This window comes from Osmia lignaria, chromosome 13 (assembly GCF_051020975.1).
Source record: "Osmia lignaria lignaria isolate PbOS001 chromosome 13, iyOsmLign1, whole genome shotgun sequence".
NCBI classification, from domain to species: Eukaryota; Metazoa; Arthropoda; class Insecta; order Hymenoptera; family Megachilidae; genus Osmia; species Osmia lignaria.
In genome coordinates, this window is record NC_135044.1 from 7,185,872 (window position 1) to 7,212,671 (window position 26,800).

The 26,800-nt window shown below is 41.0% G+C and overlaps 1 protein-coding gene and 1 long non-coding RNA gene across 8 annotated transcripts; both read right to left on the bottom strand.

Moving 5' to 3' along the window:
• Positions 1 to 1,663: 1,663 nt before the first annotated feature.
• LOC143305986 (uncharacterized) lies at positions 1,664 to 4,801 on the bottom strand. 3 transcript variants are annotated; one of them, XR_013063234.1, is made up of 8 exons: positions 4,646 to 4,801; positions 4,076 to 4,137; positions 3,940 to 3,986; positions 3,798 to 3,871; positions 3,659 to 3,719; positions 3,301 to 3,579; positions 2,289 to 2,634; positions 1,664 to 2,133 (listed from the first exon to the last, which is right to left on the bottom strand). It is a non-coding gene; the product is annotated as an uncharacterized LOC143305986 (long non-coding RNA). The 3 variants fall into 3 exon arrangements; XR_013063235.1 differs by having other exon boundaries at positions 3,297 to 3,579; XR_013063236.1 differs by having other exon boundaries at positions 4,076 to 4,211; positions 4,646 to 4,784.
• A 7,710-nt stretch (positions 4,802 to 12,511) lies between these two features.
• Positions 12,512 to 26,617, bottom strand: Ino80 (chromatin-remodeling ATPase INO80). Of its 5 annotated transcripts, none has more exons than XM_034319110.2 (25): positions 26,403 to 26,617; positions 26,053 to 26,260; positions 25,658 to 25,817; positions 25,502 to 25,581; positions 25,215 to 25,426; positions 24,962 to 25,135; positions 24,606 to 24,902; positions 24,364 to 24,522; positions 24,105 to 24,274; positions 23,825 to 24,041; positions 23,652 to 23,739; positions 22,820 to 23,574; positions 22,455 to 22,750; positions 22,095 to 22,377; positions 21,869 to 22,012; positions 21,541 to 21,796; positions 21,330 to 21,457; positions 21,165 to 21,259; positions 20,591 to 20,663; positions 19,763 to 19,921; positions 19,581 to 19,683; positions 19,173 to 19,285; positions 18,843 to 19,025; positions 18,409 to 18,760; positions 12,512 to 14,434 (listed from the first exon to the last, which is right to left on the bottom strand). In XM_034319110.2, the coding sequence occupies exons 3-25, from the start codon at positions 25,789 to 25,791 to the stop codon at positions 14,034 to 14,036; spliced, it is 4,872 nt and encodes a 1,623-aa protein (XP_034175001.1). In that variant the 5' UTR covers positions 25,792 to 25,817; positions 26,053 to 26,260; positions 26,403 to 26,617; the 3' UTR covers positions 12,512 to 14,033. The 5 variants fall into 5 exon arrangements, with proteins under 5 accessions (XP_034175001.1, XP_034175002.1, XP_034174999.1 ...); XM_034319111.2 differs by having other exon boundaries at positions 26,325 to 26,617; XM_034319108.2 differs by lacking the exon at positions 26,053 to 26,260.
• Between the last annotated feature and the right edge of the window lie 183 nt (positions 26,618 to 26,800).

The window sequence follows — 26,800 nt, forward strand, 5'->3', positions numbered from 1 at the left end:
CTTTCTCTGACCGAACCGAGGAAAGGAAAATCTCTTTTCAGAAAGAGGCAAGCAGGAAAACGTGAGACGTGATCCGGCTCGTACCGGTGTTCAATATGGTCCGCGTCGGAGGATTGGCCGCGGATAGGAGCGCAGAGGAAGTACGGCACGTGCCGGTTACAAAGAAAAACGCGGCGTAGAGGCAGCATCCGCAAGGTCGGTGCCATCTGTTGATTCTCTCGGTCCCGAAACCGAGCCCGTTCTGGCCCACTTCGGACCGATTCTCCTTTCCGGTAATTCCGATCTACAGCCTCGTCAGCGACCGTCGTCAGCTCGCGTGCCAGCCTCCTCCACGGTCTCTAAGGTTTTACATTACCGTAGAACATCTGAAGAAGGCCGCGAGATGCGACACGACCGACAGCTTCGAACGAAGCTACTCCAACAGCTGGTTACCAGGGCAAGATCGCGTACGCGTGCGCTTTATCTTCGACGAGCCGTCCCGGAAACGATAGACAAGAACAGAGAAATGATCTTAATACCTGATCATTCACAGCAAGCCTAAGCTTGAAGCTTGAAGTATGATGAAAATAGAGGAAACAATAATGGAATAAAAAGTTTCCGAACAAAGCAGACCTCGAAACTCGTGCTCGATAGACAATTAAAACCGCAAACAGTTGTGCAGTGATGCATCCAGACGAGTGCAGCATCCATGAAGCAAGAACCATCTGCCGCTACCTTCCGACCATTTTTTTTGTTCCTTTTTCTATTTTCTTCATCTTGGTCGATCCGATCGAGCGAACTTTTGACGCACGACGAGCACGCGCCTCGGTATTCGCGAAAACTATCTTTGTCTCGAGTTTCTGCGATAGATGGTTGCTCGATTTAAAGCCTTGTCAGGTTGCAGCCTTCTCTCCTTCTTCCTCTCACGAATGATGCTGGCACGTGTGCCGCGAATTATCGAGCCTCGTGTTTACGAGGCGCGCATGGGCCAGAAATTACTCGGATGCCGGGGACTCGCGTTACTCGAGCGATTTTTAATCTACCCTTAGGGTTCGCCGCTCTCAGAATGCTCCTGTAAATGAAAATTCAATTCAAACATCTCAATTGGAACAATTTGAAAAGATTGATTTCCTGAAAAGATTGCTCCTAGTCCACAGTGAAATGGATTTTCTTGATACGTTCAGAAAACATTGCGAAATTTCGTGTGAACTCACGAGGCCAGCTGGTTGGTCCGTCGGTGTCCCATCGGAGGGAACAGAATTTGAGCAATTTCTGGCAAAGGTGGGCCTGACAGGTGTAATACGCGCGCAGGCGTCTCACGCGTCGTTAAGCGATGAGGTAACATCACGAAAAATTTTCGCTAGCACCGCCTCGCTCCGAATACATATTTGTGTTATGATATCCCGATGGACGGTGTTGAATTCGAGAGGTCCTCTTTGTAGACACGCAGCTTGACAGCTGCACCGTGCAGCATCGTTCATGCCGTTCGACTCGAAGACGGCTAGCTGCAGCTTCCACGAATATTTGAGCATGATACGTACACAGACGGTGGATAGATTCCATTCCTCTTGGCAGCTGCAAAATGTCTGTTGAATTTGAGAAATGTGCAGCCTCGATAACGCGATAAGGAATTTACAAAATGCTTCGAACGAGATAAGTCGTAAAGAGGGTGAATATTGTTATCTATCGCATTATTATTTCATAGCGTGAAACTCTACAGAATTCTCTGGAAGTATTTTACACCCCTGATCCCTTATTCTAAATTTTCCATTGCATAAGAAGTTTTTGTTTTTTAAAGAAACTTCTCGATCGACGTTACATAAAGTCGACTGTGAAATCACGGAGCTGTCGATCGAACAAATCAGAATCCAACAATCAGTGGAAACTTTCATTTCGCGCGAGATCCTGGTCAAGGATCGTCGCTCGGTGTATTCCGAATTGGAACAGGTGCTCGCCAGGGATGTCGCGGGTAAAGAAGAATTTCAGGGGAACCGCCGTGATTGGTTCGTCGTGTAGGCAGCTGTTCGTAGCCTCCAATTAAGTAAGTGCTGTGTCGTAACAGGTGTCGCGTGATTATCAGGTACCGAAGGACCGGCTAATAAATATCGTTTGCAATATTCTAACCGATGGGTCGCGCACCTCTGCAGACCGCATCTAAAATGAAGATTCATTAAAAAATTGTTCTTTTTCATTCACTCTGCACCACGGATAGTATTAATTAATCCTCAAAGAATTTCATTTTTATTTTGAACGGCTGATAACATTATAAAGTATCCTAAGTTTTAACTTTGATTTAAAAAATGTCTTACCGTCAATGATTCCGATTAAACTGATAAAATTAATTGGAGGACTATTTGTGCGAGGTGACTAGGTTTCCATTCGGTCATAACTGTATGCATTTACTTTTCATTGCTTGCCAAGTGCATATGTTAACTAATACGCGTACACGTTTACATACACGCGTAACACGAATGCGGGATCAGTCGTCAGCCAAGTTTCTGTGAGAGCACCTGCAGGTTTCTACTAAATTAATAAGCCGAGAGGACGGTTATCAGATCGGATAAGTGGTTCTTCGATTCACTGGAGATTTAATTATTCAGTCGACAGATGAAAATCCGGTCAATTAGCAGCTTGATCCTTTCACGAGTTTCTTTCCTAAATGAAACAGAAAAAGAAACCGCTTATGAGAGAGAAGTGATTGAATGATATTAAAAATCAGCTCGCGTTCTTATAATAATTCGATCGTTTATCGCCTCGTTTGATGTCGCGTGCGGTACAGTAGAGGAAAGTTGCCCCGTAACAAAAGTCAGCCGGTGTAAAATTGCAAAATCAAGGCCCACCTTCGGCAGGAATTAAGCCGAAAAGGAAAAGCACCGCGTGTACTTGAATCGAGCGAAGGGAGACACGCATGCATGCACGGAACGTTCACCATCTTGGGGATATCTGGTACCCGTATTCAGACGGTCGGTGCACAACACCTTCCGATCAACCCAACAACCCTACCAACCTTTGTCAGACGCTTTTCCATGCGAGCAGACCGGAAACGGAGCACGCGCGCATGTCCAAGCTAACGTTTTACTCGGCTACATAGAATCATACCAACGAACGTCAGTAAATTTTATAGAAGAAAAGAAATTCATCATTGGACCGTGAATGACACGTTCGTTGTTCACTGTGTAAATTGTTGAATGAAGACGACTGGTAGGCGAGAAATTTGAATAGGAATAAATGTAGAACGTGTAAAGACATATGAAAATGCAATATCCTCGTCTACCTGAATCGTATTCAATCGTATAGGACGGTGTACAAGAACCTACCAACCTCGGCTATCTAAGACCAGCTCATCGTACAGCACAGTGGTAGCACGTGCTCAAATCCGAGCAGCTGCCTGTTTGCTGCCCTGGCAGGAAGGATATTCGCTTTCGACCCCCTCCGCCACTTCCTTCCCATCTCGTTCTCCTCGCTTCAAGGGCCCTTCTTTTTCTTTCCCTTCTTGTCCCTTTTCGGTTTTCACGCGAGTTCTTCGACGGCGAAGAACCGCGAGGGCAGCCGTCGGTGCTTGCAGGTTTGCTACTCTGATTTCTTTTCTCACCCTAACCGCTAACATACGTTTATGTTAGATTTATTTTGAAAGGATAACATAGAAGAAATTATGTGTAAAAGAAATTTTTGTATATACCTTCTTCTACTCTTGAAATACTTTTTTAATTATGCACAGAGGGGGTTTCGTTGGAAAACAACTGAAAAAGAATAGGAAGATTGTGGAATAAAATTGAATGCTTTTAGATCCACTTTCTAGGTTACTATGTTATTATTACACAATGTAGAAAGTTGGAACGCGTTGTTTTTAACCATTTCGATGCTATCTGAACTATGTAGTTTTATATGACTGCTGTAGAAAATGTAGCAATTAATTTTTGAATAAATTAAGTCGCTCGAGTCCGCCGCGATGTTTCTTACCAGTGCCGTGGTGGAATCTTTGAAATATTTTGTATCGTTTTCTGCTTCTGAAAGTATAACGTGTTACTTTATTATATTAATATTTCATAAAAATAATCATAATAGTCTCGATTGAAGAGTACATGTAACAATATACCTTGCGTGTACTGTGCTTTAAGGTGAGCAATAATTTTCAATTATCATTTTAAAAGGTTTTCCCTGCAAACAGAGTAGGTATTATTGTTCTTTCGAAGTTTGTTAATAATGGTGTGGCTAATGAGATCTCCTGCGCGCTACGAATGAAAAGCACAAACATATTTTACTACGGGTATAATAAAGTGCCCGTAATAAGCGTCTTTACTGCCGGCGCCTCGGGCATAGTAGTATCGCGAATAGTCGTATCATTTCCCATTCATGAATTCAAAATGTTCATTAATCTTCTAAACAGTAATTCATTATAAAATTTTAATCACGATCAAGATTGTTTCCGTAAATTATTGCCTCAACAAATATACTTGTATTTTAACAAGGAAAATCCGGGAAGGAAACACGTATATCCTTACAACTTCCCGTGTATTGTTTCAATATTATTTCCTTCTTCTAATAAGAGGACAAATCCGGAAAAACTTTCGTAATAGAGTCTAACAACGTGGTCACGCAACCTAATTATCCTTGTCACGATTATTCAATCTGGTCTAAACGCAAGCAAACATAATTTAAACCATACCTGTCGTTTAAACTTTTCTCGTTTATAAAGAAATAACGAAACAGAATAACTGGGAATTTGAAAGAAACTGCTTGAAAAAGTAGCTACGCGAAGTATGCAAATTTGTTTTTTCAATTGTTCGTCATGTTTGTTTCAAACTTCGGATTGTTATAAAAAGGAGAGAAAAATTGACAAGTGACAAGTGGGAAAAAAGTGACTGGTGATAATACCACCAGTGAACATAAAGTAGCAGCATTGCATTGGTCGGTGAATGTATGTATGTACCTGTTTAGCTCTCTCGAAAAACCGCGAGGAAAAGCAAAGGAGGGCAAGAGTGGCGGAGGTGCAGCAGCTGGCTTCACCGCAACATCTGGCGGCATCCGATACTTATTCGGCAGTGCCACGCGCCACTTCCACTTCTCCGCCTTTCTTTTCTTTCTTTCTTCCCTCGTTTCCTCTTCCTATTTTCACGCTTTTCCGGCCGCGGTCTGCACGCGGCTCAACACCGCCGACCGTCCTCTCATTTCCGTTCGATCGATCAATACAAAACAAACGATTCATCGTTTATTATACCTTCGATTCGAAAAACATTAAAAAATATTACCGATAATACAGTGTTGTTGGTATACTCGTTAGATAACAGGTAATTAGCAATCAAAATCATTATTGTAATTATTTATCAACAGGTATCACTCCATGACTTCAATAATTCCAGAAGCAACAGAATCGACGTTAATAACAGTGATGCCGGGTCGTGAGTCAGTGAAGGGGCCATCTTTCGAAAAGGTAACAATTAACAAGTTACCTTTCGAGAATTTCTGCGACCAATTCGGCCATGAATCGTTAATTTCCGTAACGAAGTATAAGGTTAACTGGACGCTCTCGAAACGACCGGTGCTCACACGCCCAGGAAGCAGAAAAGAAGAAGGAGGATGCAACGATAAAAATCGTTCGAGTCGTTGCCCGAAAACGGGCAGTCGAAAGCATCGGGGATACTTGGTGAAGTAAACTGTACACATGCAGGCAAGCTCGAGGGAAAGCCATTAAACCAGATCATTAAGTAGATCCTTATCTTCTTGATTCGCCGAATTGATCTCACGAATTCGCATCTTCCTCCTCGTTTAGCTGACAATAATAAACTCATTCTATTTATTTTCTCCTCACGTTCAATTGTAGCGATATTTCGGCGTGGTTAGCTTTTTGCCCATATTTTCACCGTTTCTGGTTCATCCGACATGGTGCCCCATCATTTGTAGCTTTAGTGTCGCCTTATCTAACGCTTATTTTTTCCTCTGAAAGTAATTTCTACTTTCATCTTTTCTAATTAAGAATTAAGTCTTTGATTGCTATTTTGTTTGACTTTATTAATATTGTTATGCAATAGCTTGACGATTCGAATCGAAGAAACTCGTTAGACTGCCATTCAATTCTTCTTCTTATAAAACGCGATACAGGGTGCGCACATTCCCATGACAGGAAGACTGAAATTAGGTTTCCTGCCGAGTGCACGGACCGAAAGATAATTCCTTTCCGAAGTTATACGAACGAGAAACTATTCTTTCTTATCATATTATCCGTACCTTTCTCATTTTCAGCCAACGTTCAGGGATATTAAAGGATAGAGAAAGCTTCTTACTTCGAACCAAGCGACCCATTTCCTTTTTAATCTAAGCGATCCAGGATTGAAAACTTTTCTCCTTAGAAAGAAACTTTCATCGGAAACCTGAACTATCGGTTCCTTAAACTTTGCTTTTAGTTTTAAAAGAAGAAATTTTTTAAAAATCTTTCTCTTGTGTTAGTTGAAATTTTAATAGACAAATGGATAGAAATTCATGTACATTTGAACAAGGATTTCCAATCAAGGGTTGAGGCTACGTCGAAGCTAAATGAACTTTAATAGCGGCTGCCAAGGAAGTTCAACTTCTCATTTATATCGTCCGGATGTACGGTTGAAGCCACCTTCGTGGCATTCCCCTTCGTTCTATATTCATGCCCCAAGTAAAGTAACGAGTTGCCGAGCCGCCATCAAGACGGAAAATCAAAAGGAACCCGGATGTTGATCGGTCCAAATCGTTTCTTTCATTTTCTCCCTGCGTAATCAAGGTGGTTGATGAAGAATCAATCATGATTAACACTAGATTCCCCACTCATTTACAATTTTATTCCTATATATATAGAAAAATTTAAATAAACACCTGTGCTTATTTTCAATGGAAAAATGTTGTTTTTAAAATTCACTAGATTTTCATTTCAATTTTCTCCCATTTTCTTCAATGTCAAACTGAGGAATCATTTTATTTTCAGGATACGCGTTAAAAGAGTATGAAATTTCAATTAAAATTTCAAGAGGAAGTATGCATCGGCCACGCTCGTCGCTCCAGGGAATCGCATCGAAGAGGAAACGAAGATTTCATCAAGATAGAAAATAGATTCTTCTCAGGTGACGATGAAGCAAACAGGTGGTGCGACAAATGCATCTAAGCTTGGTAGAAACGAAACAAATAAATATTTCGTAGCTGATGGCTAGGCGTAAGGACGCGAGTCGACGTCGGTGGCGGCGACGCACCGAGCGTGCTTCCTGCCGCTTGACCGGAAGTCGCGAGTCAGAGGCTCGGCTCTACGTAGGCGTTACGCTTCCTTACGCGTATCTACACCGTCTCGCTACCCAGTTTCTCCTACTTGGCTCGATGTTCTCCGAGGAAGGGCCCACGGCGCTCCTCGCTCTTTTTTCAAGGTCATCCTTTGACTATCCGGGCCAACCTTTCCCTTGGTTTTAACCTTCTTCCTGCTCTTCTTATCACTCTGCTCGTATCGTTTCGTCGAAAATACAAGGAACGTGTTAATTAATTCATAACGAGAGGTGGAAGGGAACGAGAGGTTCCATTTCTTCCGGTGAAATCTCCGCTTCTTCATTTTTTTTTCTTCTTCTTCTTCTTCTTCTGCTAATTATCAGCGAGTCACGTCGCTAGAACGATGCCGTTAATTGACCCGCGCGCAAAGAGGTTCCATCTTTCCCTCTCACCTCGCGGCGATTATTCCACGATCGCAGACGAACCTCGCGGGCTTAACGACGCCGTTAATTGTACCCGCGGCGAAACAACGAGCCCGTGAGCTTTGTGTCAAAGCTGACCATGTTAAACCTGTTCCAAGCCTTTGCCAGTTAACTGTATTCAGAGGCTAGCCACGAGTATACTAGGAGAACCTTGGTAGACACGCGAAAACGATCCCTTAAAATCATTTATCAGAGGAATTCGAATATCGGTTAACATCGGTATCGAATTGACTCGACGATACTTCTTCTTGTCATCTTCAAACGAAAGTTCCGTTTTCACGTCCCGTATTTTCGTAGGTAACGTTGTAATCAAACTGTATTAAAGTAAAATTAATCGAGTTCCGATCGGTTTATCGATCGGTGGTACTGTATATTCGCATCGCGGAACTGTGGCTTAATTAAAGGAGAGAACTTTTGAGATCGAAGATTTATTGCTGCGAAACGGACGAATTTCATAATAATAAGCGATAAGGAAATTCAGTGAACGGTGGCTACTTTATTCGGCGATATCGACAACGGTCAGGTATATCGAGACGATACGCTTTCCGCTTCTTCGACACTAATTGGCCGCGTTAAAATCTCACATCTGTCGTATCAATAATCTCACGCGATACCATGGCCCTATAATTACCGAAAGATATTAATTATAATTGGGGAAACGGTAATCCACTTTTTTCTCTTTCTCTCGTCACGTTACTTTCTTTCATCTTTTCTTTTTTATTGAACTGTAAATTCGTCAGATAGAATAAAATTTGTTAACACATGGTCAATATTGCAATAAGAACTATTGCTTTCAGGTATATGCTCACATTGTGATATAGAAACTCATTGCCATTCAGGTGTAGTTTCGTTTCACTCGGCTAATTCCGTCAGTTTTCTTTCGCACGCCGAAATAAAAGTTTCGATTCCGTGTGGCCGCAGGTAATTGCCGGCGAAAAACGCCGGTGAACGCATGGAACCGCACGGCTGACCGCTTTTTGATGGCGATCAACGCCAGGACGGACAAAACAACGTCCACCATCGCCTCGTATCTCTCCCTAATTATAATTAGCCCACCGATAATTGCCGCTTGAATTCTAATGCGTCCACCCTGCGGGGACTCGAATTTTCGATGGCAACGAAACCGAAATTGCCTCGTAGACGACGGTTAGTTTTTGCAACGGTGATCGCCTTTTTCTACCCCGAATTCGCGTCATTTGGCCCTCCCGAAGGCTGTTTTCATTTTCGATCGGTACTGATAGAAGGATAGAATTAATTCAGAGGGTTAGGGGAACCGGTGTCCTAAACTAGACCAAAAAATCGCTAACGAGCTACTTGCCTTTCTGTACATAACGTACAAGAAAAAAATGTATAATACGAAATATGTAATTACGTAGTTATTTTCTTCAGACTTTAAGCTTTAACTTAATGTATCGTACGTGCTATCTTGCAATGCTTTTCTGTTATGAAATCTGATCAGACTTTGTAAAACTGGCAACCAGCCATTTCGTATTAAGAACATTGATTTTCTTCTGATTAGAACATAGCAAAATTCCATTCATCAAAGTTTAATCTCACCCACACCGACGATTGTTGTCTCTGTAATTGGTTGAATTTCATTCGGGATAGTCCTGTTACGAAACGATTCACCTGTTGATTCTGGGGGATAACTTCCTGTCAGTCCACGGAAACGCGCCTGTTTAGATGGAATATTTAGTAGGATCGTGAATCTCGCTTCGTCATCCCATTAGACCCAATTATATTGTAATTGACTGTTCCAATGACAAAATTCTGAAATGTATACTTATAGAAAATTAATTTAGAGAATGGTTGTAGTTATCAAGTTTAGAAGAATTTTGTAATTTTATAACTAATTTTGTAAAATTAAATTCATTGATGTATCTTTTAGGCACCCATAACGGTTCAAGTGAAGAAATATTCTTGAAGAGAAGCATACTTTCTCTCTCTTTCTGTAATGATGGTATCGATGATTCTCCAGGAATTACCGACACGACTCAAATTAAACCCCATTTGTCATTAAGAATGACAGCATAAGAAACATCAAGTACTTTACATACTTTAAACTCTGATACATTACCTCCTGTCATCGAACGTGAGATCGACACGATAGATCTTTATCAGTACGGTAAAAGAAACGTCAATCAAAAACGTACGAAATGTTCGTTTCATTGAGAAGACGACACGACAAAGTCTCTTAATGGACGACAATTAACTTGAAAAAGTACCGTTCGAAGATGCACCAATGTTTGAAATTAATTTCAGATCTATCAACTTTCAGAGGGAAACAGACCTTTTCTGGACGGATATGTTTCCAGGGATATTGAACCGATCATCTCGAAGAAAACGATGAAAATTATTCAGTAACGAGAGGGAACACCTGTCACACACGTGGTCACACCGTGTCCTCACGGTGATCATGCATCGATTACACTCTTCGACAGTTAATTAACCAATCAAACTGACGCTGGAATTTGAAGGAATACCGTCACGTGTGTTCTGTGACTAATTACAATTCCCTTTTCGACCAACGATCCATCATCTTTGTAGATTTTGTACATTGCTCAAATTGATACCTTTATGGATCGACCTGTATTCGGAGATTATCGATTGATCATTCAGTTTCAATTAGAATACTTTGGTCCTTCAACTCTCTGGTAATTCACCAAGAAATCTCTTTGTTCAAACAGGGCAGGCCCTGTGTTCAAGTACTCGTTGCCAGGGTGTTGGAACTTCTTTAATGATTTCATTCATCGCCAATTCATTAATGAGTGACTTTACAAAGATTATCACTTGCTTGCTGGATTCTCTCCATAGAAAATCTAAATGAACGAGAGGAATCTTTGTTAAATATGAGCGTGAGTAGAAAACACGTGGGATAAATGTAACGATATTGTAAATTAAAACCGTGACGAATAGAAACTGGTTCGTTAATATGTATGAGTGTAACGTGGCTTTTAATAGCTTCTTACGATATTAAAACCCGAGTTGTTACGCCGGTGAAACGGTTCCTTGTTCGCGAAAATAGCGTGGTTCTCACGAACTTTACAGATTGACCCCCCTGGTGTAACACGATAATTATGTTCCTAATGTAGAAGGAAACCGTGTTGTACAAAGAAATACGCCTGGTTTAGATTTCATAGCGTCAACAAGTTCATCTCTTATTGAACATTTTATGCACGTAATTTCTTAATTTCAGGTGATTGTTAAATTCTCGTCGCTGAATCCAATATCACCGTTCGTTTGTCGCCATATTCCGGAATAAAGGCCAGGTAAATAAAGTGGCCATTGCGATTCAGGGGATGAGCCTGAACGCGAGAAAACACGGTGAATACGAAATTCCTAATATCACACGAAACGTCGTGTTGCTCTGAAACAAAAAAAAAAAAGAAAGGAACTATGCGACTGACAGTCAGCCAAGTAACCGAGAAGAGACTTCCATAAAATGTAATGTAAACGGTATAGAAGATAATTCCTTCGTTTACATGATAAAATACTTTAAGGCACAGTGGATGTTCGACGAGAATCGTCCCAAGATCCAAGGAAAAGCCGGAGCGTTAAGTAGGAAGACGAACGAAGGGACCATGCCAGCCAGGCTCGATCAATTTTATGTCCCCTGGATCAAGCGATTGTCCGTCGGTGGTACGAAAGATAAAGAGAGAGAGAGAGAGAGAGAGAGAGTGTAGAGAGCAAAGAGAAGAGGACCAAGACTTTCCGATGCACCTGCTCTCAGGTGTACGTCCGCACCTTCCATCCGCGCGTGCAATGCATCTCTTTCCTCTCTCTTTTTCTCTCCGTGCTTTCTTCTCTCGTTCCCCGGGCCAATCTCACTTCTCCTGCATTGCCAGCGAATGTGCAAGCTGGTCGATGTTAATCCTTAGTTAAGGATTCCATGTCCAAGCGTTGATAGTGGTTGTCTCAGGGCCGGGAAATGCCATGGGGCTGCGATTCGATGCCAATTCTCACCCTTGGTAGACCTGTAAAAAATCTTCCAGCAATTAAAACGGCGAGAATTGAATGAAACCGATCAGTTGATCGACGCAAACAGCGACACGTTATTTTTGGTCTCGAGTTTACGTGCTTTCTGACCAGGTGTTCCCCCCATGATGGTATTTTCATGCTTCCACATGGGCACATTCTCTCGAATGACCCTCGGAGTCGAGGTGTCGACCTTTCTTCGAAAGTTTCCTGGTACCAGTAGCCTAAGTTGACTTGAACTACCTTGACGTCTAAGCTTCGTGTAGGCATTAGTGGTGGGGGGAGAGAGGATTTCGTCTCCCCGGACGTCTTTAGTTCGGGCCCGGGACCGCTAGGTGGCGGCGAGATGATCAGTGTTCTCGCTAGCGGTCGCCCGGCATGCAATTAGAATATTATAGAAGTTCCGAATTGATGATCCCGAGACGAAACGCCTTTTTTTTCTCCCCTCTCCTACATTCGTTAAATTTTTTAGAGCTTTCCTTAAATTGATTTCTACCATAATTTTCAACTTCCACGGAGCTGGTAAATCCTTGAACACGTAAACGCGAGGTCAGGTATGCGGCACACCTAACCGCGGGTTTGAACAACGATGAACTAAGCGCCTCGATTATGTCCGGTTTACTGTGAAACCTTGACAAAAAAGAAAAAGAAAAACGAATAGCATTCATTCGAAGCGTGTTGGTGACACCAGCCACGGTTCATCCATTATTCACCGTTCATCCATTTAATTCATTTACCTCGTTCACTTGGTCGTATCGGCGCAAAAAAGCAACAACCGGACACTCGTAACGCGTCACGATCCAAGGAATGCATCGCAGAAAATAAACTGAACAACGCACGGAATGTCATCATCAAGAAAATGTTTTTCTTTTTTTTTTTTTTTCATCCTTTGCAGCTACTAGATTTGTAACGTTACATATGATAATTGTAAAATACCTTTGTTAAGATGCATTTTAAATTTCAGGTGAAACTGGGATCATTGTGGCACCATATTTGCTAATTTATTCCCAAGGAATGGAAGTCCTGGAGTGACGGAACCGGGTCTGAAACTTATCAAATGAAAATGATAAAAAAAGATTCTTTTCTGAGTATTATTTTATAAGATACCTCAATTGAACTGCAGGTAATCGACAGAATTCGATTCAGTGGCCGTTTGAATCGTTTATTGCTAATATAAATACCTTCTTTTTTTTTTTCTTTATTAAATCGAATCGACGTGACGACGGTTCATAAACACGCATAAAAAATATCGTTTAACCGAGCCTAGCGACAAAACGGTGCTACAATAGTTTGACGAATTGTGATATTCTAAAGAATGAAGAAGAATAGGAGGGAGAAAGGCGAGAATAGGAAGAAAGAACAAGGGACGGTTTCGTAAAGCAATCGTGAAAAAAGAAATTAAATGTGAAAGGTATCTCGTATACCTTCTGTTCGGTGGATCGCTTTGACGATTGTCCATTGTTCATTCGTCATAATTTTAATAATGCTACAATCGTGTCCACGTAGTTCGTCGTGTCATTCTATGCTTGAGAATCAAACTAAAAAAGAATTCTTTTTTGGCAAGAATTCCACTCCTTCTTCATTTTTTTTATGAATTCTTCTATTTTCCAAGAGTTCTGTCTTCTTCCATTCGCTCGAGTTCCCAGATTGACTCACTTACTCCAGCTACTTGTTTTTCCCTCGCGTTTTTTCACGGAATTTCGCTTGTTCCCAATCTCCAGCCAGCCCGAGCTTTCTCTATTAAGTACCTAATGTAACGCGAATGGCGTGATTCGATTAATTTGTACAGATTGCCTAAACGATTGCCAAGCGCGTTCAGCGTTTACGAAGGGACTAATTTGTATCAGAGAATTACGCTCGACGCGGTTGTCCTTAATCGTTTACATTAAGCTTAAATATCGACAAATGTTCTTTTTATACATAGTTTACAATACACAAGAAGATCGATCGATCGATAGAATTCTTAATCGATACCGTTCCGCTTACTGTTCACTGTTACTGGAAGATCCAAGATCTCCTCTTTTACTTCTCTTTACCGTTAAACGCCAGCTAATTCGCAAGTGTAATAATTACACGTAAACGTTAGCTAACATCAATCGTCGTAACGAGAAAACGCTAAGTTCATTAAAAGATTTCAATTGCACTATTTGAGCGTAAAATCGTCACTTGATCTATCACTAGAATTCGGGTACGGTTTTGTTCTACGAGTAATCAGTTTCTCGTTGCCTCGTTATATCACCGAACAATCAACATGATCGTTCTTTTCCTTTCAGAGACGAACATCGTCAAAGAGCTGAAAGATCATAAACGCCTATGTGTTCGAGTTTCAAGAGTTCAGGAATCTCCCTCGAGGATCACCCGAAGGAATTCGCCCTCCGGAAGCTAGGACGATCCGCGTGGTTGTTGTTGCTGTTGCTGCGTGTAGAATCCAAAGGGGCGCGATTCGCTGGTGGACGAAGTAAACGATGAGGATGCGTTCAAAGCGGACGAGGAAATGGTCGCCCCGGATCCTGATGGACGCTGCACCGAGGACGACTTCTGTTGGTTCACCGTCGCTATGGTTTGTTGAGATCTCAGAGGGACCGGAAGCGGCCGTTGGACCTTTCTGCCTTGATGATGACCCGGAGTACGGTAACCTTGGTGACCTGGACCGGTTGGCCTGAGCCGGGGTCTGCCGGGTCCTCTTCGGATCGCTGGCGCGCCTCCTCTGCTTGACACAGCGCCCATGGGACCAACTGTACTGGGTCCCTCGCCTTCTGCTGCTCCGGAGATCCCTTGTATTCCTACGACATGCGACGAGAATTTTTTATTTTAACCAAACTGACTGTGTTTCAGTTAAATCCGTCAGTGGGAGAAATGATAAGGTGAAATGACACGTGACGGTGCAACGAATTTCGCGGGGAAAGAGAACGATCACGATGCTCCTTGCACATTTTCACGATTATAATGGCAGATGCAGGCTACGAAGGCCCTCCATTTAACGTGGAGTGGTCTGACCAGTTAATCGGTTATTCACCGGTACACCGCGGCGTGGAACGAAGACAAACTCGAAGGATCGTGCCACGGCATCTATTCAAGTGATCGTAAGCGCACAGGAGCCGGCAACGAGGACGAGCCAAGGGTGTACGGAGGGGAAGAGAATTTAATGAGATAGCGAAGGGAGAAAAATTCTGGGCGAAGGAGGAGGGTGAGTGACAGGGTCGGAGGTCAGTAGCCGAGCAAGGATGTACCAGACGATACTCCTCGTCTCCTTCCTTCCTTACTTCCTTCCTTCCCTTCTTTCTTTCCTTCTTTCTTTCATTCCCTTATTCTTTTTCCCTTTTCCTGTTCAACGTTCAGACCCGTCGACATTCCTTGGCACGTTTCTCGATCCTTTCAGGAGGCGCTCTTCAGCCACCTCGCGAGAGGAACTTCGAGTGGCCACTCGGAATGAAAAGGACCCAAAGGGTGGGAAAAGCTCGAGACTCGACTCGTCTCTTTGGAGAAGAGCGCGTCGTTACGTGCTTTCGAAATTCTGCACGCGATTTCGTCGACGAGATTGCACAGCAACCACCACTCGATGGGAGATCCTTGAAGATAGAGCGTAGAAAAGCTTGGAACGGTTGCTATCTATTCATCGTTCTATCATTTATAAGTACCAAGATGCTTCTGTGTCAATTTATTAATAATTCAATGTATCTACTTACTTGTGAATGAACCTAGACTACTTAAAGGACTCTTCATGATTAGTTGGAAGGACTTAAACTAACCAATGGATCCAAAACAGGGGAATATGGCGTCCATCGAGCGAGAGCGAAAGGAGAATCGAAACCTAATTGAATTCATATCCAACGAGGAGAAACGCTGGCAACCGAGGGGTCGGTTAAAATATTTTCGCGTCGAGGGTCCGCGATTCCCGCGAAAAGCACGCGTGGGTGAGATTCCCGGCGGGAGATAGAGCCCGGTGCACGTACAAAGAGGGTCTCCAGAAGTTTCGAGGTAGCTGGAAGAGCGAATGGAACGCGAGGATCCGCGGAATGCCGACCGTCCGGCTGGCAATATCCTTGCCTCGTCCTATCTTCCCGCATTATCCTGCCGTATCTCAACCCGACCAACAGCCGAACTCTTTCCCTCCCATTTCGTCCTTCACCGACGACCGGCTTCTTTCACCATACCCCGAACAAACTTACTCTCTCTCTCTCTCTCTCTTTATCTCTTTTTCGCCTCGGGCAGCTTGGATCCAGAGAAAATTATTGCATTCTAAAACGAGGGACAATGAAATAGTTTAGCACCGCTTCGAACCGTCTACCCTCTGCTGCCAGAACCACTTCGACGAGATATCCCTTCAGGGTATAATGAATTGGTCGATTCGTTATCGTAATGATAGTAACCAGGGACTTTAACCGTTCAGATTAGCGACTGTTCGGTTCCAGTTGCGAACACGTAGGATTTCAAAGAAAAAAGGCAAGGTTGACCCGAGACGGCAGGGGTCGTCGCGGAAGTAGAAACCTCGTAGAGCTATGTATAACCACTCGAACTGGTTGGAATTACTTTCCGTTATTCACGACACGAAAATATGATGGAAGCAATGCGGACGAGCAAGATGACACGGTGCGGTACGATCAGGTACGGCACGAATCCACCGAAAGCAACCCCCTTAGATCCAGTTACCTTTGGAACGATCGCCAAGTTATCTACTAGTCACGAAGAATTAATATTGCGAATATGAATCTTTATCGATAGAATAACTTTACGGATTGTACAGTAATTTATAATGTATTCTAGGATACTTAATATAAATTTTCGATTGCACGTCATGTGGACGGAATTTCAGAAACGCGGATGAATATCTCGAAGACAACAGGGAGCATCATATTCCTGCCTTTCGTGGGTACATTGACCATATGTCTTGCTCTTATTCGCAAAACGCATCTCCATTGATGTGCATCGAATCTTCGTGACAGAAATTTGGAGGGGGACCCTCTGCTGGTCCAACATACGATTTCGAGCTTCGTTTCGGAAATTTTATATTACATTAATGCAAATTCGAATGAAACTGGAAGAACGTAAGCAATTACCGTACGAAACAGGGAGGCTCAACGCGAAAAGAAAAACAAATTAAAAAAAAAAGAAAATGTAACGAAATGATAGTCGAAAGGAGAAGGGAGAAAGGAGAGGGGTGAGCGAGTTCCAAAAACCTAAGAAGAGCATCATCGATCGCAGCTGTCGCGTTCGCTCCGCACCTGCTATTGTCCGCTCGCTTTCCAGTCCGACGACAAGCGAGAGAAAAGGAGAAAGAGAAGAACGACCCCTTTACTTTCCGTATATGTAGCACGAAAACAGCGTACAAACGCGCGAGGTGCCGTGGTGCACGTTGCCCGCGTAAACTTCGGTCCACGTGTCGTTTCGTTTCGTTGCGTGAGGCCACCTACTCGTTCTCGTGCGGCTCGCTTTCGTCGGGCCTTCTCGCCTCTCTCTTCCCTTTTTTCTTTTCTTCTTGCTTCTCGTCACGCATCTCGCTTTGCGTTATGCAACGTAACAGCGGCGCCGCCGTGCCGATACCCTTACACGCGACAAATTGTTCTCCAAAATGGTTTATCGTTAACAAGATTTCTATTCGATTTTAAGTCTAATCGATAATCAAGCCGTTTCTGGCTAAATGCAGTCACCCTGTCGAAACCAAGACCCAGCCTGGTCCCAGAAGACGCGTACTCGTACGTACGAAAACCACGAACAAGAGAGTGACTCACTGGACTTATTTGGATGGGGGTGGATGTATCTCTGTAAGGGTGAAATCGCGTACCCTAAGGAAACAGGGCCAACTGTTCCCCGAAGCACTTGCGCGCAGATGTAACCGCGAGGGAATTTCGATAGATCCACAGAGGCTGGGGGGTACTTTCTTTTTTCCATCGAGCGAAACCCCATGAGAACTCGACCAAGTGGCGCGGTACAAGTGAAACTGGGGTTCGGATCTATGAAAGAGTCGTAGAGCCGGGATTAACCGGGCCTCTCGTATCGATTCGAGGGGAACCGCGTCGCGAAAAGTCATTTTCATCGTCCCGGACCATTTCGAATTTGGTCCCCGAGGTTCTCTCTTAATCCTCTTAACCGTATCGCGTACGGTTGCCGGAGTCACCGCTCGTTTCTCAGCGACTTAAGCTTAAGTTTCGAGTGAGAATTTCACAGATGGAGGATTTAAGTACGCGCGGACGTACAAATTCTCCAACTCCCAATGCGAATTAACCAGTGCTTCTTACGTATAAATTGTCGCAGTACCGAAAATCAATTTCATTATTGCTGGGTATAAGCTTCGGAACGACTTTATAAAGCAAAGTTTATAATATCGTGAAAAATTTCACAGATGAAGAGATTTAGGTCTTGTTTTGCGTTTTCGAGGACAATCGTATACGCTTTAATCTGTGCTAGAATCCGTTCAATATTCCTGCCATTAATAATATGCACCAGATTTTCTCTACCGTGCAATATAAATAGGATAAAAGCTGTCCTAGTTAATTATCTAAGTTAATCGCGGTGGCAGTTGTTTCTGTGTATATTAAATATTACATGAGACTAACGTTGCAAGTTCGGTGTGTTACGTGCAACGGTGTTTGAATATTCATTAATCAATGTCATTCGATTCCGCATATCAGTCTAGATATTTTTTCTCTGTCCTTGCAGGAAAACCTCGGCGTGATTTATTATCTTTTATAACGATAAACTTATACTGGTTTCATTTAGTATGTTCTAATTTGTATCAGAGATAAAATTTCATACTCACCGTGCTGAAGAGTTTGTTCATTGGCTATACTGCTACTGGTCGGGGACAAAGATGATGGTGATTGAGGCTCGCTACCAAGACCCTTGGATGGATGAAGTAAGAGTAGACCTCTGCCTTTCCCTCCAACAGGACCTCCTCTCCGGGAACCACGAGGTCTGCCCCTTTTGCTAGTGCCCCGTACGTTCGGTCTCATCCGAACACCAGTTCCACTGCTGAACGGCATGTGATGTTCCAGACGACTAACTTTCCCAGCTTCTCCATACTGGCTGATACGCGATTGTCGAGCATCGCTCGAGGTTCCTCCTACTGGACCATCCACGTCAACCACCAGACCATCGTTGCTCGTCTCATCCTGGATAAATTAAGCACATTCATGTGTTATTATTAAAACAAAAGGTACTAGTATCGTATCTGTATGTCACAGTGATACAAACCTCTGACTTGGCTGGGCTGGTTGGCACGCTATAATCATCTGTACTGTCGATAATTTGTTGATGATTGTTGAGATGATAAGACTGAACGCCACCAGTCTGAGAGCTTTCGTTCGAATTGGATTGATATGTTTCACCAATCTTATCGCCATTTGCATCAGATAAACAAGGCTTCTTCGCGTCGCCCTGAAAACAGATACAACCAAAAATTAATAGGAAAAGTAATTGTGAAAGACGAAAAGAAAGTAAAGAGATTGTATCGGTAACGGAGAAATCGAGAATGAAGAAAAGACACGGGGGGACTGATAGCGGCTCTAAGGGCGTCGGGCTTACCTTGACCGGAAGCGCGGTTAACTTCCTCTTCCGGTCCCTCTCCTTATGGTATAGGTTGAAGTCGACTCGGGCATCCTCGGCGTGCTGCTTTCTCTCCTCGCTCCGTTGGCTATCTGAAATATACGAACGTAGGCCGGTATATACGGGGACGTTCGTTACTTCTTTTCTTATTATTATTCGTTATTAAGGCATTAGCATATCCTAACGAGCATAATGTAATTGCATCAACATTCTTTCCGTCCCCTTATCTATCTCACTCTCTTCCTCTCTTTCTCTAGCTAAGTATACTTTTGCGTGTCGACGGGTTCCATCATGAGAATACAACCGAAATCAAGGTTCAACGAGTAAAATTATGGAAGAAATGGAACTGTTTAACGAACATTTGTATTTCGTTTTAAAGATACTCACATTTCGCTTCAATCTCCTCGTCGTCTAACAACAGGGAGACAACTTCCTTAGGCTTCAACGTGTCCGGTTTAAAGTTTCCACCGCTAATTACCATGCGTTGTATCTACGAAAAATCAAGCCCATCAGAAAATTATTCAAAAATCAGATTCCTTAAGACTGATTTAGTTCAACTGAAGTCAAACCTCGCTCTTTTCTCGGGCACGTTGCAATATTCTCTCTTCGATAGTTCCTTTACAGATCAATCGATAGACTGTAACTTGCTTTGTTTGTCCCAGCCTATGGGCACGATCCATAGCTTGCTGATCTACCGTTGGATTCCAATCACTATCATAGAATATCACCTGTAAAACAATGATACTTGAACGAACAGTAGAATCGAATTTGCTAAGTTCAAGGAAAACCTTTAAAAATTCTTATTTTTCCTTTTTCTAAAACAATATTTTTGAAATTCGTTAATATCGATAGAGTTTAGATATTTGTTACGCGGCGTTCTAAATAGGGACAGCTCTCTTTCCATTCGATAATCGAACGAGGGCATATGCAAATGAATTCGGTAATGCATACCTGCAGCCCACGTTCGTGCACTTTCGTACGTAACAGAATGCAGTTTCGGCAATGCAGGGGGAACGACCCTGACCAAAAATCTTATCGATCCTATCATTTAAATTTGCGGCAATAATTCGCCCGCATTCGTCCAAGGTATACGATACCTTCCTATTTAAGAATTTGTTTCTACAATTCTATTTTTCCTGAAGAATGATATTTGATCAGGCACGTTCCCCCAGTCTTGTTAAATCGATAACAAATACTGAAAACTGCTGTCGTGATTAAATGTTTTCTCCACGAAAGACGAAATCGTGATTTCTCACGAAATATCTACTCCTGATCGTACGATCACGTGTAACTCAGGCATTCCCAAGAAAAAGAAGTACTTATACTCGGCCAAGAGAAGCCTATGTTGCACTACAAGTGTACAAGGTAGCATCTTAAGGAAGGATAAAATTACTAACCGTATCCGCAGCAGTCAGGTTTATTCCCAGTCCTCCAGCTCGGGTACTCAACAGAAAGACAAAAATATCCGCCCTGAAATATGAATCAACCCCTATAGAATTGAACAGTTAAATAGGATACGTTTGGTATGCAAATTAATTCAAAGTGCTGGTAGTGCACTTAGAGGATTTCTAGTATGAAATATAAAACTTGACATTTTTAAAACAATCCCAATGTTACAGGTACTGATACAAATAGAAAAATATATTTCATTAAGTTTCAATTGTACATTGAAAAATAATGATGTAATAGTAATGGTCTCATATTAGAATCATGTTGTCCTGGCAAGCAGACAAAACTGCAGCCGTCTAACGAGACAGGAACGATTCGCCAATTAATTCGCTTGTTGATTATACACGAGTGAACGAACGAACGACACGCTTTAGACATGCAACGCGATGCAGAGCTAATACATATTCTAAGCCAGGAAAATAGTTCACTCGGTTTATTAATCGTCTATCCTCGTTAAAATGCAGACGACCCCCTTTTTTAAATTTAGAGATATTAAAATGTTCAGTGAAAGATTCTAATTACCGCTTCTGAAAGTCTGCAACCATGTCACGCCTATCAGAGATTTTCGAAGAACCGTCTAATCTCATGAAAGTATGTTTCCTATGATACATATATTCCTGTAACAAAAATACCATGTAAAATCATGTACCAATTATAAGAATCAGGATGAAAATAAAATGAAGATACCTCTAATAGATCAATCATTTTTGTCATCTGAGAGTAAATAAGAACTCGATGACCTTGTTCTTTAAGACGGCGCAAAAGACTGTCTAATACTGACAATTTCCCCGCGTCTGTTACTAAGGTTTGCTTATCTGTAATCATTTCATAAAAGAAGAATTTTCATTAGAATACGTATCACGATTAAATGAGAAGAAGTAGTAGAAAAGCCAAGTACCCGGTACGATAATGTTCGACCAGCCATTAATTGGCGTACATGCAGATATTCCGCCGTGTGGTTCAACGGAAAATGTTGATACTGTTTGGACTACTTGAGAAGCTAAACTCTCCTGCGATAATGGATCGGACAGAGCTTGTTCACAACCGAGCCAGAGAAGTCGTTGACCAAACTTTCCGCCGCATTCTTCGTGTCTTCTCCATGCACACGCCGCAGAACTATTACTAACATACAGTTTTCGAGGACTAGCTTGAACCTAAAATTAACGTTCCCTTAATGTCATACTGAATCATTATTACTGCATTTTATCGCTGAATTGCTTAAACACCTTAGGATAAGTATCGCAGATAAAAGATGGAATGGTAGTTTGTTGGCAATATCGCATTATCGGTGGCCTTGGAAGATGAGGATGTTCTGGTAACAAGGTTACTTTCGTGTCTTCTTGTTCAGTTTTGGTGGAAGGAAGTATTCGCTGCAAAAATCAGTAACATATACAATGGTTAACTTTTCCATTAAACCACAAGATAAATAGGTGTTTCTAAACAATTGTTAACCTTTAACAATTGATTGGCTGTTTTTTTACTACTACGCAGGATTCGATGAGCAACAGTTTCAGGCATTGAATGAATAACGTGCGTAGTATGCGTATACACAGATTCTCCTTCCATGATCTTTTTTGTGAATAGTAAATCTTGCATTGATCTTGACGAAGTGTTAATTCTTTTAGGTACAAGAAATATTTGATTTCTAGGTATTGCTGTTCTCTCGTCGGCATTCCAATCTTCCCAATAATGCATCATCTTTATCTTCCTTTCCATTATTGTTGCAAGACATAATCTAAACAGACATAGTAAACTAAATGTACCACGAATCATTATGCGCTTTATACTTAATTTCAACAACTGTGTATATACCTGAATAAGATACCAATGATAAATATTTTATTTAGTTCCATTGGAGACAAGTTAATAAACCGACTAAAAGAGAAGGGATTTTGAGAGAGATCTTCGCTGCCACCGTAAAGGGTTCGATGTACATGTTCCGTAGCAAATATAAACAACTTATTATACAACAAGTGATCTTTGGATGGCAACGAGAGGTGCACGAGACCTTCTGTATACAATAATGCAGGCATTTCATAAAATTCTGTACGCATAAATAGTGGTGATTTAGCATCTCTGCGCTCGAACAGTTCTGGATGATTGCAAACCTGGAATTAATATTGATGTAGAAATAAGTTAGAAATCTATATAAAATCGTTTGACACGTTAATTGATACCTTTCGGAATTGCATGACTAGATTCATAAGATTTGACGTGAAATTTTTGTCATTGGACGCAGTATCACCACCCACTGTGTAATGCAGTAGATCCTCTATTCTAATTTTCTTCTTCAATGCCGAATAAAGTAACTTTTGACGAGTTGTAAGCGGACAGTACACCATTACTTCGATTTTGTCGGATAATTCGTTCTCCACGTCTTTCTTTATTCTTCGTAACATGAACGGTTTCAGGATCATATGTAGCCTCGATAAATGCTTTTCATCGATCCCAGTTTTGTTTTCCGCGTGACTCTCGATATCTTTGGAAAACCATTCGTTGAACTCGTCGTGCGAATCAAACAATGTAGGCATTATAAAATGTAACAATGCCCATAACTCCGCCATGCTATTTTGAATAGGCGTACCGCTAAGTAACAATCTGTTGCGACAACTAAATCCAAGTAATAACTTCCATCTCATACTGCTGGTGCTTTTTATAGCTTGCGCTTCGTCTAGAATCATGTACTGCCACTTTATTCGGTTGAAATACTTGTAATCGGTAATGACTAATTGGTAACTAGTTATCACGACATGAAATGAAGCTTCTTTCGTGTGTAAATCTTTAGTATCCCAAAATTGTCTCAATATTTTCCGTTCCTGTGGATTACCCCAATACGGAACTACTTTAAACATTGGCACAAATCGGGCCATTTCCTGTTGCCAATTGTGCAACGTCGAAGCTGGCGATATGATTAAAAATGGTCCCCATACGGCTGTAAAAATTAAACGAAACATTATAGTTAGTTCGCGAAACTTTAAGATGTAATAACATTTCTGGAGAATAACGTACAATATCTTTCAGCAACGTGACACAAAAACGCTATGGATTGCACAGTTTTTCCCAAACCCATTTCATCTGCCAAAATTCCACTAATACCCTATAAAGAAAATTATTGAATAAAAATTGGCTATTTAAAACATTCATGTTAAATATCACGATGAGTTAATAATGCATAAACCAACCTGATCATATAAATTAGCTAACCAATTCATTCCCTTCAGTTGATAACCTTTAAGGTTTCCTTTAAAAATCGAAGGCTGTGGGTGTTCCAATGTTTCAGGTGTATCGCTTAAACGCAACTCTTGAGATGCAGCGGCTGTATCGAATTGTTTTGCCCTAGCTTTTTCATTATCGAATGCTTCAGTAGCGTTCCTTTTTGCTTTTTGCTTCATAATCTCACTGTATTTTGATAAATAATCATGATATTCTGTTATATAAACATGCGTATTATTAAATAATTACCTATCGTAATCATCAATCCCAACAAGTCTCGGATTTTTCTCTTCATCTAATTGATTTAAGATTCTTAGTTGTTCTTCAGGAGAAGCTTTCCCTAATTTTCGAGACATAAAATGAGCATATAGTTCAGTTTGCGTGATGAGAAAGTTTAATTTTCTTTGTTGCCGTTTTGCCTAAAACATTTAATAAATTAAATGTAATTACATATTGGTAAATTGCACTGTAAGTAGAAGAAATTACAAAGGTAATTAACATTAATTACCTCGATCAACTCCACATCCATTTTTCGCTGTTCTTCAGCTTCTTTTTCTAATCTTCTCCTCGTTTCACGTTCGACTCGATCATAGCGTTTCCAATAAGCTTGCATTTCTCTTGTAAGACGTTTTGCTTTCCATATAGTTTCCTTCATGTTTCTTTGTGACTATATACAAAGAAAAGAAACCATAGAAATTCTTTAATCATCCTCAAGTATACACAAACAATCATAGATGCAGTAATGCTCACTTGCATAGCCTTTTGTCTCCAATGTCTCATACAATGCTGTGCTACTTTCTTACAACTAATTAACATTTCCTTATGATTATTAGTTTTTGCTCTTTGTACTTTTCCCAGTTCCTTCTTCGACATCATTACCCAAATTTTTCGTCTCCTCATTGCCATTACTTCTGGACTTTTATTATTATGCTTTTTTCTTCCGCGTTGTCGAGGTTGATGACGCATTATTGCTTCCAATTCAGCTTCGTCTAATTCTTCTTCCTTAGGAATAGTACGATCCCATTCTTCTTCTGGATATTCACCTTCCTAAAAACCATGAATGTCAGCGGTATACTGAAATACGCGACAATTTTAATTTTACATACAAGGTAATCCTCGGATGGTCTATGACGAGGAAGTTTTTCTTTTTTTATTTTTATAACTTTCTTTTCTGGCTTTTTTTCTTTCTTCTTTTTGTTTCCAACTATTAATTTTTGATGTTCCAAAAATCTATCATAACTTGACAATAATCCAGCACTGTAATATTGGTACTGAATATTCTGAAAGTAATTATTATTAATTGTCCAGTTACTGTTACTTTTATTTTATGCTATTTCAATTTGAATAAACCAGTCTTACCTCTGGTTTCTGATAAAAACGAGCTTGGTACTTTTTTCTGAGTATGTGAAACTTTAACATTTCCTGAAAATCTTCTTCTGTAATTGGACTATCAGTATCAGATCCTGAGGCTGAACTATCAGATGAATCACTCAACAGAATATCCTGCAACCATCTACGTTCTTCTCCAACATTTGACATGTTATACACTCTCAGTTTATTAATTCTTTCCTCTATAATATTAATAGTTAGTACATAATTGATCAGAGTAACATGTTATTTTTAAAATACTTAAACAGGTACCACACCTTCTTTACGAATCAGAACATTATCAAGATAATTATCTGATCCTTCTGATGACTCTGATGATATAGATTTATCATCCTCACTGTAAAATTAAATAAAATTAGAATCTTAGCTTGCACTTATAATCATTCCAAATGCTTGGTAAATAAGAAATCTACCTAGCTGGATCTTGGAATAACTCATTAATTTGTCTTAAAAAGGGCTGTACATTGAGGCTACGCTCCAATCTTTGCAGGTGCAAAGGAGCAGCCATTTCTGCTTCCAGTCTCATTGTGTGAGCCCTATCTGTCATTACCAGTTTATATACAATTCAGTAACCTACAATAATAAAAAGATATCATCAATAACAACATTAAAACCTTTATTCACATTAAAATCAACCTTTATGGTATCTTTTATAATATGCTTTATAAAACATTTCTAACATGTATAAAATACTATTTAACTGTGCAAATTGATTATGATTAGTCACTGAAATAAGCTGATTTACAATAGCAATATCCACAGACCCGTTGTCAAGGAAACAAATACTTTATCTGCAACATGTACGAACCTAATATCATTCTGTGATTGATATTTCAATAAATACATTAAATGATTTTGATAGCACGTATTACATGGACGACAGGAAATATTTTGTGTAATTCGTACATAGCGTGTTGCAAAATAAAACATCTATTTTGCGCTTTGTATTAATAAAGCATATAGGATTTTGCTCCTTACTGCATTGCCACAATGCTAGATTGTTTATTTTGTGTTTCCTGTAACGGGTAATACATGTTAAAGGCGTGAAATTGCCGTGTGGAATCGTGTGTAACCAATTACATTATATAAGGTGAATGACACGACGAATCAAGCTGATGCGGTTATAATTTCGCGAAATATTCGATAGTTTTGGATCACCTTCGGTTTGGTTAGAAGTAGCCCCACTTATTTAGCACGTAAGATAGGGTCGACCGCGAGGAAATGATTCCCTTTGTTCACATCGAAATTGGGTATATCAGTCGGAGGGAAATACATAGTAGAAAGAAGCCTAGAGAACGTAGACATTTGGCGTGCCATAAAACCAGGGCAGGGATAGGGCATATTGTTGGCCACCATTTTTGTTTTCAATAGGTGGCGCCAGGTTAGTCAATGTATAGGCAATCCACGGCTTTACCAACATTTATTGCCGACAAACTAATTTTATTATTCAACTTTACGTAATATATACTCATTCTTTAAATATACAATATTATATATAGTAAAGCTTATTTGAATCCTAACTTCAATCTATTTTATCAGATTTTTCGTTACATTCA

Coding starts and splice junctions, on each gene's coding strand:
- Ino80 (XM_034319108.2), bottom strand. CDS start 25,791: ATGACAGATAGGGCTCACACAATGAGACTGGAAGCAGAAATGGCTGCT. Junction 25,427..25,501: donor TGTTCTGATTCGTAAAGAAG/GTGTGGTACCTG, acceptor TTAATATTATAG/AGGAAAGAATTAATAAACTG. Junction 23,740..23,824: donor TAGCTAATTTATATGATCAG/GTTGGTTTATGC, acceptor TTTTCTTTATAG/GGTATTAGTGGAATTTTGGC.